Below are 17,263 nucleotides of genomic sequence, written 5' to 3'. Positions count from 1 at the left end.
ACTTTAACTTTAACTTTGTGAAAATATTGGACACAGTGTGTTGTCAAGCTTATGAGATGTGATGCAAGTGTGACATTATTGTTCTTTTTTTTTTTTTTTTTTATAAATGTCTAATGATAATGTCAATGAGGGATTTTTAATCACTGCTATGTTGAACTTGTAACTAATATCGATACTGTTGTTGATAATATTCATTTTTGTTTCACTACTTTCGGTTTGTTCTGTGTCGTGTTTGTGTCTCCTCTCAATTGCTCTGTTTATTGCAGTTCTGAGTGTTGCTGGGTCGGGTTTGGTTTTGGAACTGGATTGCATTGTTATGGTATTGCTTTGTATTGTTTTGTTGGATTGATTAATTAAAAAATAAAATAAAAAAATGAAAAAAAATTTTTTTAAATACATTTTTAAAAAAAAGCGATTTAAAAAAAAATGAGAATCGATTCTGAATTGCACAACGTGAGAATCGCGATTCGAATTCGAATCGATTTTTTCACACACCCCTAGTACATACACAGTCTGGCTAGCTCAGCTGTGTACAAACTAAACATGAAATGTGCGTCAATACTTTATAGATACTGTAATATGATTGTTCATGTTTTTCAGTCAGTACAAATCGGTGTTGTATCGCGGTGTTGTGCATTACAAACTCAAACACGTTTTTGTGTTGACGTAGAAGCTAGCTTATCTCTTGCCTTAGCTAGCTTTTACGGCTAATACCGCAGCATGGCGATGTGTTAGTACGCTAGAAAAGGAGTTCCTCAGTGTTTGCTCTAACAACAACATATGTCGCTAAAGCTTGCTTGTTATACAGGTTACGGAATGTAGGAAAAATTCTTAGTTTGTGAACCCGTTCTCAAACAATGGCAATAAAAACTATTCTGATTCTGATTCTGATTCTTTTTTCAGTGAATCAATGCCTCTCACTCAGGGCCGGCCCGTGGCATAGGCCGTATAGGCAAATGCTAAGGGCGCCGTCCATGAGGGGGCGCCACGCCAGTGCCACAAATGTTGGAGAAAAAAAAAGAAAAGAAAAAAAGTTGGTACTATTATTTCTAAATACAAAAAATAATCCCACGTTAATTAAAATGCAAAGTAAAGCCTATTTAATAGAAATATTATTTGTTACAACATTACGCCCCCTCTCCCCCCGCACGGTGCGCCCCCTCCCTTCCCGTATCATGACTCTTTTTGGACGTCACCACATCAAAAAATCAACACAAGATGTCAAAACGGCCAAAACTGTCAGGTGCCCAGGGAAGAAAAAAGAGAAAAGAAGAGGAGGAGAAACGAGAAAAGACAGAGGTAGCAGGTAGGTGAGCCGAACATGAAATTATTTGTCTGTTACAGAATGTGATAGTAACCCGGCTTTTTAGCATTAAGCTAATGTTACATGATTCGGCAATTGCTAATCAATAAATAGCTAGTTCTGTTTTAACGTCGGGTTAATATTGTGGAGGGGGCTAAATTGTTATGGAAAATAATAATGTAACGTTAGGTAATTACAGTACTCCCACCTTACATTTTTCAGGGACATTTATTTGTATTAGATCTTTTAAGCAGCTGTTTTTTGTTTACATTGTTATTGCCTTCTGGTTAGCTATGTTTGCCCTGCAGGTAATAGTCACTTTTCCACCCCTTTATATATTAGGTATAGTTGTAAGTAAAAAAAAAAGAAGGTCAAAGACAAAGCTATTCGGTTTCTTGTGAGTATATACACTTCACTGCCGATGTGGGGGGGCACCACCTAAAATCTTGCCTAGGGCGCCAGATTGGTTAGGGCCGGGCCTGCTCTCACTGGACCAAGATCAGTGCGAAGATGCCAGGTAACTCTCCTGTGGCTGTGATCAGAAATCAGTGGCCAAAAAATCTTCACATTATGAAAAACCTCAGCTGTAAAAGCAGAGCCTTTTTCTGTACGTCTTCTTCAATTGACAGGAAGCAACCATTTACTTTCCGGATGGACTGTATAGAGGGTATATAAAAAAATGTTTATGCTTTTAAAATATTACATTTATAAATAAATATTCTTATTACACGCAAATTCAATTATCGCGGTCGAGTCTGTAACCAATAACCCACGATAAAGGAATACGAGAAGCGGTGACATCTTGACATGGAAGAAAGGCAAACTAACTTAGGAACAGGAATACTATTATTTGTATAACTACATTGTGATTCTGAGTCGCACAGATGTATTACTAATATCACAAATGGTGACAGCAAATTTAAAAAAATAATGTGGGATATTTTCTAGAGTTAGACAACATAAATAGATCACTTAACCTCCCCTTTTTACACAAAACAAAAATGATTTTGAAGGGCTCCTTGTTATATTTGCTTTCATTAGTTGTAAATATAATAATAATATACGTATATTAATGTTAGTTGTGTATGTATTTATAACCTCAATCATTGGTATGTTTTCATCTACAAAACCATTCTGGGTATCACTCCATCTTATCTGTCTTGTCTTTTAACAAAGAAACAAGGAAGTCACAATCTTCGTTCAATGGATGTTCTGCAATTTGTTGTCCCCAAAGTAAGAACTGAACTGGGCAAGAAAGCATTTAGGTTTTCAGCACCGAAGGCTTGGAATAACCTACAATCGAACATTAAACTTCAAACCCTAGTTACGCTGAATGAGTTTAAAGCTTCTGTGAAAGGACTGCAGTCTACCTTGTCTGTATGCACATGTGTCATGTGAGCAAGTTTTAATGTTGTAAATGTGATGTTTTATGTATTTGTTTACTGTTTTTAATGTAACCTTGCTGCTGCCCTCTTGGCCAGGTCTCCCTTGGAAAAGAGATCTTTGATCTCAATGGGATTTTACCTGGTTAAATAAAGGCTAATAAATAATAATAACCTTGGTAATATCAACAGGAAGGCCAGACTTGGCGGCGTCGACCATGGGGTCGAGTCCTTTAGCGTGTCTGAGATGCTGCGCTGCTGCCGTCATGTCCTAAAAGATATAAGATTAAGACGTCATTTTAATGTAAAAAAGAAAAACCCAAAAGCCAAACAAGAAAAACACCTCTACAAATTACCTTTATCTGCTTGGAGTGTAGCGCTGCACGTAAAAAAGCATGTCGCCGTAGCAACAAGAAATCCACTTGCTGTTGTGCTGAGGTATAGAGGAGAAAAGTAAGTGAAAATCTTAGAGAACTGCACTTTTTTTTTTAGGAATTTTGCTTATCATTCACAATCCCTATGTGAGACAAAAACACATACTGTATGTTTTTCCCTTTTTTTATGCGTTCAAATTTTAATTATACGTGTCATAGGAGACGGCCAACAATGTAGCTAATAGGAGTCATCTATTGCACCCATAAAGCCCTCAAAAAAAGCATCCAAAAACCGCCAACTCCATTTACATGTTGTGACCTGCATATTAGGTATTGGCGTCATTGTTATCATAGGAGCAAATGCAGAGGAACTGCTTTTAGTGGCGCCTTGATCAAATATAGGTAACTATCTTATGCAGCTATTGACAACCTCTGAGTTGGTAAAAGTTTTTGCTAGAGGGAGAGTATAAATCATGCCTCTCACCTGTATAGTAGAAGGTTGTGGCAAAAAAGTCGAGAAGTTGGTCAACTTTGAACGTCAATTTAAACCCGAAGACATCGCGAGAAAGACATCGAAAAGACTCTTGTTTGCTGCCACCTTTTTCTTATTATTTTTTTTCATTTACTTCTGGTGTGAGGATTATGACGAATTTAGAAGCTAAACAAGTGCTGCCGTAAAATGACCAAAACACGTAAACTTTTCTCATTTGGCACTCAATGGAGGCGGTCGCATGTTTCTTCCCGCTTGCTTCTCTGTCTTGTCTATACTTTCAAGAGCCTCTTTATCTGCGCTGTCCTCCAAAATCTAAACATCTAAACATGGAATTTATAAGCTGGACTTTCGACTCAATTGACAAAAACTTCTCGACAAGGAAAAGAGGTTGAGGAGCTTGGCTGCCCTGACAGAACGATCGCTGCAGGAAACGTGAGAGACTTGTGCGGGAGATTGAGAATCTTGTGCCTCTCAGTGCTTACAGTCGAGAACGTGGAAGACATCTATCTATTTGGAACTGTAATCGCAGGGCATCTGCTGATTGAACTGGGCATTGCTCTGGTGTATCGTCAAATTCGGAAGACGATAACAGCCGTTCAAGAAGCCGAAAGGCTGCCCGTTACATTGGAAGGCATCTGTTGGGCTGTGGGAACACAGACTGTGGCGATTTTTGAACAGAATCGTAAGTTGGACAACATCAAAATGTATCTATTGATTGATTAGATCAGACAAGACATTGAAATGTCTGCTCTCTTGGAACACAACAATCCTTAACTACGATTCAACTCCCTCAAATGGCCTTGACACTGCTCTCAACAGACGAAGGCTGTTCTGAAAACATCCCCTGAAGGACATCACAGTGATAGCCGCTCGGACATCTCTCCCTCCTCCAATAACCCCTGGGAGTTGAACTTTGCTGGTAAACGCCTGCAGAGAGAGACTCCAGGCCGAAAGACACAACCAGATTACACCCTGAACAATGGGCATATGCACAAACACAAACACACCGCACCCCTACCCCATGCTTGCGCCTCACCCCACGTGGTATGTTGGAACATGAAGCAGCGCCCTAGTGGCTGGCAGCTTCGGGCCTTACCCGTCGTTACAAGTCTCGAGTTGTATAATATATATATGTGCTTTGCTATGAAGTTTTTTTACTCACTCCAGACAGGGCCTTCTCAAAAGGAGCCCAGACTGAGAAATTTTTTTTTTTAAATTTTTTTTTACTCATCCTCCCCCAGTGTCTACCTTTTCCCCACCTTTTACGGTGCGCCATGAGTGGCATCCCATTAGCGTTCTTGTTCTGTAACCCTGTACATTGTCTAATCTTGAATGGATTTGTGCTGAAAACAAAATATTGTTGTACTTGTGAAATTACAATAAATATCATTCCATTCCATGACAGGTTATTATGAATCTACGGACAGTACATACATACTTACAGCATGTATAGAAAACTTTGCTGGAGGTTTTTGGATGTTTTTTACTGTTTTATAGGCGGAATAGCTCGAATTCCCATTTCCTACATTGTTAGTCACCTCTTGCTAGCATTTATTTACGAGTTACAATGTAGAAAAAAAAAGGAAGTCATATGTGTTCTTATCTCACATAAGGATTGTGAATGATAGGCATTATTCCCCAAAAAAGTGCAGTTCCCTTTTAAGTAGCATGGCTGTGCTTACACTCAACACACCTTTGCCTCCTAGTTTGAGAGTTTTGGAGCCACCTGGGGTTGGAGACTTTGCCTTCTGGGCAGATGTGTGCACAGAGGTCTAAAGACAAATATTATGATTATTATTGTTATTACCATAGACCAGGGGTGCCCACACTTTTTTAGCAGACAAGCTACTTTTCAAATGACCAAGTCAAGGTGATCTACCTCATCTTGATGTATACAATACAGGCCAAAAGTTTGGACACACTTTCTCATTCAATGGGTTTTCTTTATTTTCATGACTATTTACACTGTAGATTGTCACCGAAGGCATCAGAACTATGAAGAAAGACACATGTGGAGTTATGTACTTAACAAAAAAAGGTGGAATAACTGAAAACCTGTTTTATATTCTAGTTTCTTCAAAATAGCCACCCTTTGCTCTGATTACTGTTTTGCACATTCTTGACATCAAATGTAGTCACCTGAAAGGGTTTTCACTTCACAGGTGTTATAGTTTTGATGCCTTCAGTGACAATCTACAATGTAAATAGTCATGAAAATAAAGTAAACACATTGAAATGAAAAAGTGTGTCCAAACGTTTGTCCTGTGTTGTACATATAATTTATATTTAATTATGAAACAGATGTTTTTTGTTAACGTGTGTAAGGTGTTTACTAAAAATACAAGCATGTACCGCATAAAGAGTCCCTTCTTTAATGAAGACAAGAATATAAGTTGATGTATTCCCTGATTCTGATAACTTGCATTGATTGGAATCAGACAGGATTCACAGTAGTGATGATAACTGCCACAATTGTTTTATTCATGTCTACTCCTTTTCCACTGCAGCGGTTTCAGAGCCGGTTTGGAGTAGGATTTCAAAGCTTTCGTTTCCCATTGCCGCAGCATCAAAAGTTGCCGCCCACTTCTGAATTTTTTTGGTTCAATTCCAACTCCAAAACAATGCTGGGGCAGATTGCCGAACTAACTGCATAATGAAGTGGACAGAGTTATTTCTCGTAAACACAGTGAATTCACCTCCATCACGAAGCTAACTTTTTGCGTGATTAAAATACCAAACTCACCAAATTCTGGACGCCCGGGAAGACCTGTAGCTGCACTACAGGAAAGACCTCATGTGTTAATATTAACTTATTTTACACAGAAAAAAAGGAAGCATCCTAATAAAGACCTGGGCGATTTGATGGAGGAAGAAGACCCGACACATGGGCAGGAAATCAGGTGATGATGGAAAGGATGGAGGCTGAAACAGCAGCCATGTCATCTGTCATCAGGTCCTTTTGACTCGTGCGACTCCGGAGGCAGCAGACAAGTATAGACAGGCCAAGCGGTGTGCAGCTTCGGCGGTCGCGGAGGCAAAAACACGGACATGGGAGGAGTTCAGGGAAGCCACACAAAACAACTTCCCGACGGCTTCGAAGCGATTCTGGACCAACATTCGCCGCCTCATAGGGAGGAAGCAGTCCACTGTCAACACTGTGTACGGTGGGGATGGTGTTCTGCTGACCTCGACTAGGGATGTTGTGGATCGGTGGAGGGAATACTTCGAAGACCTCCTCAATCCCACCTACACTTCTTCCTATGAGGAAGCAGAGCCAGCGAAATCTGTAATGGACTCTATTTTTGGGGCTGAGGTTCTCCTTGGTGGCAGGGCCCCAGGAGTGGGGATAAGACTCTGGAACATTGCGTGGATATCGGGGGCGGTGCCTCTGGAATTAGCAGACTGGGGTGTTGGTTCCTCTCTTTAAGAAGGGGAACAGGAGGGTGTGTTCCAACTATCGTGGGATTACAGTCCTCAGCCTTCTTGTAAATGTCTATCCAGGTGTACTGTTGAGGAGGCTAAGCAAGATAGTCGAACCTTGGATTCAGGAGGTGCAGTGTGGTTGTGGAACTGTGGACAAGCTCTATATTCTCGGCAGAATCCTTGAGGGTGCATGGGAGTTTGCCCAACCAGTCTACATGTGCTTTGTGGACTTGGAGAAGGCATGCAACCGTGTCCCTCGAGAGGTCCTTTGGGGAGTGCAAAGAAAGTTTGGGGTATAGGACTGCCTGATGGTGGCAGTCCATTCCCTGTATGATCGGTGTCAGAGCTTGGCTCACATTGCCGGCAGTAAGACAAACATGTTCCCAGTGATGGTAGGACTCCGCCAGGGCTGCCCTTTGTCTTTGGTTCTGTTCATAACTTTTATGGACAGAATTTCTAGGCGCAGTCAAGGCGTGGAGGGGACCTGGTTTGGTGGCTGTAGGATTAGGTCTCTGCTTTTTGCAGATGATGTGGTCCTGCTGGCTTCACCTGGCCGAGTGTGAAGCCACTGGGATGAGAGTCAGCACCTCTGAGTTAGAGTCCATGGTTCTTGCCTGGAAAAGGGTGGAGAGCCATCTCCAGGTTGGGGAGGAGATCTTGCCCCAAGTGGAGGAGTTCAAGTAACTCTGAGTCTTGTTCACGAGTGAGTGAAGAGTGGATTATGAGATCGACAGGCGGACCGGGGCGGCGTCTGCAGTAATGCGGACCCTGTATCGATCTGTTGTGGTGAAGAAGGAGCTGAGCAAGAAGGCAAAGCTCTCAATTTACCGGTCGATCTAGGTTCCCATCCTCACCTATGGTCATGAGCTTTGGGTTATGACACAAGGACAAGATCACGGGTACAAGCGGCCGAAATTAGGTTCCTCAGTCGGGTGGTGGGGCTTTCCCTTAAAGATAGAGTGAGAAGCTCTGTCATTCGGGAGGAGCTCAAAGTAAAGCCGCTGCTCCTCCACATCGAGAGGAGCCAGATGAGGTGGTTCGGCAGCTGCACTGAACACCTGGGGAGGTGTTCAGTGCACATCCGACCGGCAGAAGGCCACGAGAAAGACCCAGGAAACGTTGGGGGGGTCTATGTCTCCCAGCTGGCCTGGAAACGCCTCGGGATCCCCTGGGAGGAGCTGGATGAAGTGGGTGGGGAGAAGGAAGTCTGGGCTTCTCTGCTTAGGCCGCTGCCCCCGCGACCCGTCCTCGGATAAGCGGAAGAAGATGGCTGGATGGAAAGAACTGTGCAGTCGGTCTTTAGGCTTTTGACAGCAGGTACGGCGCAAGAGTGTCTCTCGCTTTCCTGCCGGTTGCAGCAGCCAGAGTCATCTTACAACATCCTTGGACGCTGGTAATGTCAATCAAGTGACAAAAGTGACGTAATAGTGAAGATTGATGATCGCTAATTTTTAGATTTATTTATTTTTTTCTGGCGATCAATTGACACACCCTCCATAATCGACCGGTAGTTCGCCATCGACCTAATAGGCACCCCTCCCGTAGGCATATTAGGATCGCAATAGAAACTGGATGTAATGATAACTCTAAAAATTAAAAAAAAAAAGAAAAAATTAGGGCTGTCAAAGTCAATTTTATAACTCATGCGATTTATCACAAAACATGATTGTATTAATCATGTATAAACGCAAAATAATCACACATTTTAGGCGCACAAGCTCCTTTACCATGTTTGTGTTTTTTTCGGTCGGTGATGAGGTCAATGTATATGTCACTGCATGAGTGAGATGAGTGAGGAGACTGTTGTGCTCACTGATTAATAATTTTACTTCAAAATAAACTCAGACGTTACTTAAGATAAAACAGTTTTGACCAAATAAATGACGTACATTTAAGTAAAACATTAATTTAAGTAAAACATTTAAAAAAAATGTATGTATAATATTTTCACTATAAAATTAAGGTTAATATAAAATTAATTTAAATGATGAAAGCAGGGAATTTACTGTGACTAATCATAATGCAAAAGTGTGATTAATCTGATTTAAAAATTGAACCGATTGACAGAACTAATAATAATACACATCAATCTATCATAATAAATGAGTGTGGCAAGGGAGACTGATTGATCAATAACATTCAAACATGTTTTCACAATAACATTCAAAAACAAAAATACATTTCCACCAAAACACTTTGGCAAAAATCTAATGGAAATCAAATCAAAATCCCTGACTGTATATGTTATGTGCATACACTATGTTTTATTATTAGATTGTTTTTGTTTCTTACCTTGGCAGACTCTCTGGGATTGTTCTCTTCTGCATCTGGATCCTCATTAGCTATCTTCACTGCGGTTTCCAGCACACCCACAAAGTTATGCTGCTCTCTCTCTGAGCCCTGCAATGGAGGGCAGCCTAAAAGAACAACATCAATCATCCACACAATATCATTGGTATACAATCACAAAACTATGAAAAATGTATGCAATCACAAATGTACCTGGCGGTACAGGTAGGTCAGACAAGCTGACAGGTCGCCCAGCCTTGTGCGCTTTAATGGAATCCTGGTATTGCTAGTGAAAGAAAAGCTGATAAGTGGCACTACCATATATTCTGCATGTATGTCGTGATTGTGGTCAAAAGTCGTGGTCGTGGTCAAAAGTTTACATACACTTGTAAAGAACATAATGTCATGCCTGTCTTGAGTTTCCAATGATTTCTACAACTCTTATTTTTTTGTGATAGAGTGATTGGAGCACATACTTGTTGGTCACAAAAAACATTCATGAAGTTTGGTTCTTTTATGAATTTATTATGGGTCTACTGAAAATGTGACCAAATCTGCTGGGTCAAAAGGATACATACAGCAATGTTAATATTTGGTTACAAGTCCCTTGGCAAGTTTCACTGCAATAAGGCGCTTTTGGTAGCCATCCACAAGCTTCTGGTAAAATTTTTGACCACTCCTCTTTGACACAATTGGTGCAGTTCAGCTAAATTTGTTGGTTTTCTGACATGGACTTGTTTCTTCAGCATTGTCCACATGTTTAAGTCAGGACTTTGGGAAGGCCATTCTAAAACCTTAATTCTAGCCTGATTTAGCCATTCCTTTACCACTTTTGATGTGTGTTTGGGGTCACTGTCCTGTTGGAGCACCAAACTGCGCCCAAGACCCAACCTCCGGGCTGATGATTTTAGGTTGTTCTGAAGAATTTGGAGGTAAACCTCCTTTTTCATCGTCCCATTTACTCTCTGTAAAGCACCAGTTCCATTGGCAGCAAAACAGGCCCAAAGCATAATACTACCACCACCATGCTTGACGGTAGGTATGGTGTTCCTGGGATTAAAGGCCTCACTTTTTCTCCTCTAAACATATTGCTGGGTATTGTGGCCAAACAGCTAAATTTTTGTTTCATCTGACATCACATGGACAAAGATAAGACCTTCTGGGGTCAGATTAAACAAAAATTTAGCTGATTGGCAACAATATTTATGTATATTTATAAGGGATGTTCCGATCAGAATTTTATGCTGCAGATTCCGTTACCTACCATCCATGAGTGAGACCGGCCAATACCGATCACATGCATTAATAGAGGTGGGGAAAATTATCGATTCTCCGATGCATCCTGATTAGCAGGTGGACAAATCATGAATCGACGGACAAATGTCCCAAAATCGACTATATACATTGAGTATGCTTCCGCCCGGATAGGCTCCAGCGCCCCCCGCGACCCCAAAAGGGAATAAGCGGTAGAAAATGGATGGATGGATGTTAAAAAAAATACAGACAGCTCTAAAATGAAGCGTTAACAAACGTAGTCTAAACGTTTGTTCTAGGTTTGGTTCTAATTAACCGTGGGAGAACCATTAGCTACCATTATTTTAAAGTTACAGTATGTGTTAGCTGGGTTAGCACAGATACACACAGAGGGAGAAGGAGAGAACAAGCTATGCTAAGCTAGCTTGAAATTGAAGTAGTGAAACAAGAAAATAAGAAATGCTGTGTACACTTCAACAGAATGCTAATAGGAACCACATTACAGCAAAGAAGGTAAGAAGAGGAAATTACCAAGTAGATTAATACATCAGGGGATATCATAATATCGCCGCCACTAGTGGGCAACACTTTTAGCCATGGATATGAATGAGTAGATAGACGACACGCATCTTTGTTTATGGCGAGTGGGGAAAAAGTGTCTGAACATTCTGTGGTTTTAGAAGGCACAACATTTAAATCAAGGACACCTTCTCGCCAAATAGGGATGTTTATTTTATCATTTAGCAGACAGCTACAGTTCTCATGTATCTTGTCTTCCGCACGCACGGACACACACACACACATATGCCGTACGGACTAACATTCAAAAACCCAAAATTACGCAATATGAAGAATACGTCAGTAGCCAAATGAGGAACATTGTGGACATGTTATTAAAAATGTAATACATTAAGAAAATATAAGAATCCATCCATCCATCCATGTTCTACCGCTTGTCCCGTTCGGGGTCGCGGGGTGCTGGAGCCTATCTCAGCTGCATTCGGGCGGGAGGCGGGGTACACCCTGGACAAGTCGCCACCTCATCGCAGGGCCAACACAGATAGACAGACAAGATCCACACTCACATTCGCACATTAGGGCCAATTTAGTGTTGCCAATCAACATATCCCCAGGTGCATATCTTTGGAGGTGGAGACGCGTTCTCTGGAGTGATGAATCGAGCTTTTCCATCTGGCAATCTGATGGACGAGTCTGGGTTTGGAGGTTGCCAGGAGAAGGGTACATTTCGGACTGCATTGTGCTGAGTGTGAAATTTGGTGGAAGAGGAATTATGGTGTGGGGTTATTTTTCAGGAGTTAGGCTTGGCCCCTTAGTTCCAATGAAAGGAAATGTGAATGCTCCAGGATACCAAAAGATTTTGGACAATTCCATGCTCCCAACCTTGTGGACAGTTTGGAGCAGGCCACTTCTTCTTCCACCAGTGCACAAAACAAGGTCCATAAAGACATGGATGACAGAGTCTGATGTAGTGAACTTGACTGGCCTACACAAAGTCCAGACCTGAACCAGATAGAACACCTTTGGGAGGAAATAGAACTGAGAGCCAGGCCTTCTCCACCAACATCAGTGTGTGACCTCACCAATGCCCTTTTGGAAGAATGGTCGAAAAATCCTATAAACACACTCCGCAACCTTGTGGACAGCCTTTCCAGAAGAGGTGAAGCTGTAATAGCTGCAAAAAGTGGACCGACATCATATTGAACCCTGAGGGTTACGAATGGGATGGCACTTCAAGTTCATATGTGAGTCAAGGCAGGTGGCCACATATTTTTGGCAATATAGTGTATGTGTATATATGTATTTATATTTGTATGTACATATATACATACATACATATGTACATATATATACATATATATATATATATATATATATATATATATATATATATACATATACATATATATATATATATATATACATATACATATATATATATATATATATATATATATATATATACATATGTACATATATATATACATATATATATATATATATATATATATATATATATATATATATATATATATATATATATATATATATATGTATATGTATGTATGTATGTATAAATATATATATATATATATATATATATATATATACACATACATATATATATACATACATATACATATATATATATAAATATATATATACACATATATATATATATATACACACATATATATACACACATATATATAAATATATATATATATATATATATATATATATCAGTGACGTGCAGTGAGGTTGATGGCTGGTGAGGCACTGACTTCATCACAGTCAGATTTACAAACATATGAACCCTAAAGAGTATCTTATTCACCATTTGATTGGCAGCAGTTAACGGGTTATGTTTAAAAGCGTATACCAGCATTCTTCCCTGCTTGGCACTCAGCATCAAGGGTTGGAATTGGGGGTTAAATAACCAAAAATGATTCCCGGGCGTGGCGCCGCTGCTGCCCACTGCTCCCTTCACCTCCCAGGGGGTGATCAAGGGGGTGGGTCAAATGCAGAGGACAAATTTCACCACACCTAGTGTGTGTGACAATCATTGGTACTTTAACTTAACTTTAACTTTACACATACAAACTGTAGCACACAAAAAAGCACATAAAAAAAAAAAAAAAAATGTATTATGGTTTTACCTTTACTTATAAATGAAGTCCATGCGCAGCTCCTTTTGAACAAAAGCATCGATAACTTGTTTATAGAAGTCTTCCTTATCTTTCTTCAGTTTTAAAAGTCTCTCTGTCTCGATGGAGATCTTCCTTTATGTATTACCTCCTGCTTCGATTGAAAGTCCAGTTTAGAAAACTGTTTTATTTTAGATATGTAATCCTCCATGTTAAACGTCCAGGCGAGAGGAAAAAATAAACGATCGCTGCTAACTGTTGCTGCTTGTTGTCACTTCTTCTGTAGCCGAGTAGTCGCAAGAATGATCTCTGGGATCACTAGCGCCCTTTACCACCAGGAGGCGGGATTACTGCGAGCCTCACACAGTGCGTCTTCGCAGCGGTTTTATGATTGCTCAGCACAAGAAATATGTTACACACATACAGTTGTTGACAAAATACACTGTACATTATATACCTCAGCTAACTAAACTATGGAAATGTATAATATAATTCATATAGCAATACGGTCTCACTGCACAGCAGGCCAGCAGTTAGCCGAGTCATTGCGCAATCCATGGTGAGGCTCAACTCAGTGACGTGCCTCAACTGGCTGGTGATTCACCGCAAGTCCCTTCTCAGTATTTGAACGGCAAATGTGAAAATTCAGCGATTTTGAATAAAAATAATCTAAAACTGGTGAAGTTAAATGGAAAATAACTTTATAGTATAATCACTGGATACATATAACAATTTATTTTTTTTCTTTTTACATTTTTTTTCTTTCCATGAAGACACGTGAGGCCCCGCCTCACCTGCCTCCCCTGACTGCACGTCACTGGTGTACATATATACATACATCTATGTACATATAAACATACATATATATGTACATTTATACATACATAAATACATATGTATGTACATATATACATACATATATACACATATATACATATACATATGTTTATATATATATTATACATATATATATATATATATATTTTTATAAATGCATTTAAGATGGATGGATGGATGGATACAAATTCTATATTTCTACAAAATACAAAAATCTGGCACGACATCAATGCACTGCAGGCAAATTTTTTTATTGTCATTAAAAGTGTCTGAATGTCCATCTTGTGTTGAGCTGTTTAAAACACCAAAAGGATGTTCATTAAAACTAATTCCCCAGACATGGTATTAAAAACTTTGAACAATTATCTGTCTAGGGTTCACTTATAAATAATGAAAAATATTTTTTTCTGTGATTAATCGCGATTAATTTTGAGTTACTATGAACAAAATGCGATTAATCACGAGTCAATTTGATCTTTTGACAGCCTTAATATATATATACTGTATATACACACACACACACACACACACACACACACGCGCACACGCACACACGCTATTTATGGAGTAATATAGAGTTGATGAAGTGCGAATTTCACTGAAAATAATTTTGAAGCATTAATTCAAGTGGTTTGACAAGAAGTACCTTTACGATGCGCTGATGCATGCGAGCTTTACGGTCTTCTCCTTTGCTTTTAGCGCTCTCAGCTGCTGACTTGTATATGTCCAACCTCTGCTGCAAGGCTTCTCCGACACTGCTTGGAGCCTGGAGATCTGTGCAAGGCACGCACGCACGCACGCACAAATGCACACAAACATACACACGCGCGCTTAAAACTTCAGCTTCCCAACAAAAAGCTAAGTAGTCAGAAAAAAAAACAAGGACGAGTACCAGCTGATGGCAACTGTGTGGGTGCAGGAGCAACAGGAGGTGCTGCTTTAAAGGAAGGAAGTACTATTTCTTCTACTCCAGACCCTGCAAAAGAATAGGCAACATAGGTCACGATAAAGACCTCAACATGAGTGAAAGTTGCAATAAAAGATCAATATAGTATGAATATGGACAAACTGGACATATAAAAAGATAAAGACACACTAACCAGGTGGTGCAGGGAGCAAGCTGAGGTCTACTGGCTCATCTTTGTCTATGGCCTCCAGCAAGGAATCCAGCTTCTGCAAATAACACACAGTAAACTTTCATTTATTGATTGTAATTGGTTTCGACCTATGTGTGAATGAATTATTAATTATACATTTTAAATATTTAAGCATAGCTAGAGCATAAAACCTTGTTTATGACCTTCTAAATACAGGTAAAAGCCAGTAAATTAGAATATTTTGAAAAACTTGATTTATTTCAGTAATTGCATTCAAAAGGTGTAACTTGTACATTATATTTATTCATTGCACACAGACTGATGCATTCAAATGTTTATTTCATTTAATTTTGATGATTTGAAGTGGCAACAAATGAAAATCCAAAATTCCGTGTGTCACAAAATTAGAATATTACTTAAGGCTAATACAAAAAAGGGATTTTTAGAAATGTTGGCCAACTGAAAAGTATGAAAATGAAAAATATGAGCATGTACAATACTCAATACTTGGTTGGAGCTCCTTTTGCCTCAATTACTGCGTTAATGCGGCGTGGCATGGAGTCGATGAGTTTCTGGCACTGCTCAGGTGTTATGAGAGCCCAGGTTGCTCTGATAGTGGCCTTCAACTCTTCTGCGTTTTTGGGTCTGGCATTCTGCATCTTCCTTTTCACAATACCCCACAGATTTTCTATGGGGCTAAGGTCAGGGGAGTTGGCGGGCCAATTTAGAACAGAAATACCATGGTCCGTAAACCAGGCACGGGTAGATTTTGCGCTGTGTGCAGGCGCCAAGTCCTGTTGGAACTTGAAATCTCCATCTCCATAGAGCAGGTCAGCAGCAGGAAGCATGAAGTGCTCTAAAACTTGCTGGTAGACGGCTGCGTTGACCCTGGATCTCAGGAAACAGAGTGGACCGACACCAGCAGATGACATGGCACCCCAAACCATCACCCAACCATGCAAATTTTGCATTTCCTTTGGAAATCGAGGTCCCAGAGTCTGGAGGAAGACAGGAGAGGCACAGGATCCACGTTGCCTGAAGTCTAGTGTAAAGTTTCCACCATCAGTGATGGTTTGGGGTGCCATGTCATCTGCTGGTGTCGGTCCACTCTGTTTCCTGAGATCCAGGGTCAACGCAGCCGTCTACCAGCAAGTTTTAGAGCACTTCATGCTTCCTGCTGCTGACCTGCTCTATGGAGATGGAGAATTCAAGTTCCAACAGGACTTGGCGCCTGCACACAGCGCAAAATCTACCCGTGCCTGGTTTACGGACCATGGTATTTCTGTTCTAAATTGGCCCGCCAACTCCCCTGACCTTAGCCCCATAGAAAATCTGTGGGGTATTGTGAAAAGGAAGATGCAGAATGCCAGACCCAAAAACGCAGAAGAGTTGAAGGCCACTATCAGAGCAACCTGGGCTCTCATAACACCTGAGCAGTGCCAGAAACTCATCGACTCCATGCCACGCCGCATTAACGCAGTAATTGAGGCAAAAGGAGCTCCAACCAAGTATTGAGTATTGTACATGCTCATATTTTTCATTTTCATACTTTTCAGTTGGCCAACATTTCTAAAAATCCCTTTTTTGTATTAGCCTTAAGTAACATTCTAATTTTGTGACACACGGAATTTTGGATTTTCATTTGTTGCCACTTCAAATCATCAAAATTAAATGAAATAAACATTTGAATGCATCAGTCTGTGTGCAATGAATAAATATAATGTACAAGTTACACCTTTTGAATGCAATTACTGAAATAAATCAAGTTTTTCAAAATATTCTAATTTACTGGCTTTTACCTGTATGTGTGTCACATGATGAGAGCCCCTTTACACTCCTTTAATCCGAACAAAGAGAACACAGTCTACCAAGTCAAATTCCCTGTTTGTTAAACATTTTGTCATTAAATAAAATAGTACACATATGAGACAACTTATCTTTTATTAGTAAATAAGCAAACAAAGTTTCCATTCTATTATTTTGTCAAAATGATTAAGGACAAGTGGTAGAAAATGAATTATTAATCTACTTGTTCATTTACTGTTAATATCTGCTTACTTTCTCTTTTAATATATCTACACTTCTGTTAAAATTAAATAATCACTTATTCTTCTGTTGTTAGGAAACTTTACATTAGTTTTGGAT

The 17,263-nt window shown here is 39.9% G+C and overlaps 1 protein-coding gene across 1 annotated transcript in view; it reads right to left on the bottom strand.

Annotated features, from left to right (window-relative positions):
- The window catches only part of cc2d1a (coiled-coil and C2 domain containing 1A), a 55,018-nt gene that overhangs the window by 24,781 nt on the left and 12,974 nt on the right, over positions 1-17,263 (bottom strand). The window contains exons 8-15 of the mRNA XM_072916434.1: positions 15,122-15,194; positions 14,914-14,997; positions 14,668-14,795; positions 9,478-9,550; positions 9,268-9,392; positions 5,246-5,324; positions 3,042-3,118; positions 2,861-2,956 (exon numbers count right to left, since the gene is read on the bottom strand). Of these exons, the coding sequence (XP_072772535.1) occupies positions 2,861-2,956; positions 3,042-3,118; positions 5,246-5,324; positions 9,268-9,392; positions 9,478-9,550; positions 14,668-14,795; positions 14,914-14,997; positions 15,122-15,194 (735 nt within the window). The remainder of the gene's footprint in view (positions 1-2,860; positions 2,957-3,041; positions 3,119-5,245; positions 5,325-9,267; positions 9,393-9,477; positions 9,551-14,667; positions 14,796-14,913; positions 14,998-15,121; positions 15,195-17,263) is intronic.

Source organism: Nerophis lumbriciformis, linkage group LG27, assembly GCF_033978685.3.
Source record: "Nerophis lumbriciformis linkage group LG27, RoL_Nlum_v2.1, whole genome shotgun sequence".
NCBI classification, from domain to species: Eukaryota; Metazoa; Chordata; class Actinopteri; order Syngnathiformes; family Syngnathidae; genus Nerophis; species Nerophis lumbriciformis.
Note: the sequence above shows the minus strand (reverse complement) of the source record. Positions and strands in the feature narration are given on the sequence as shown.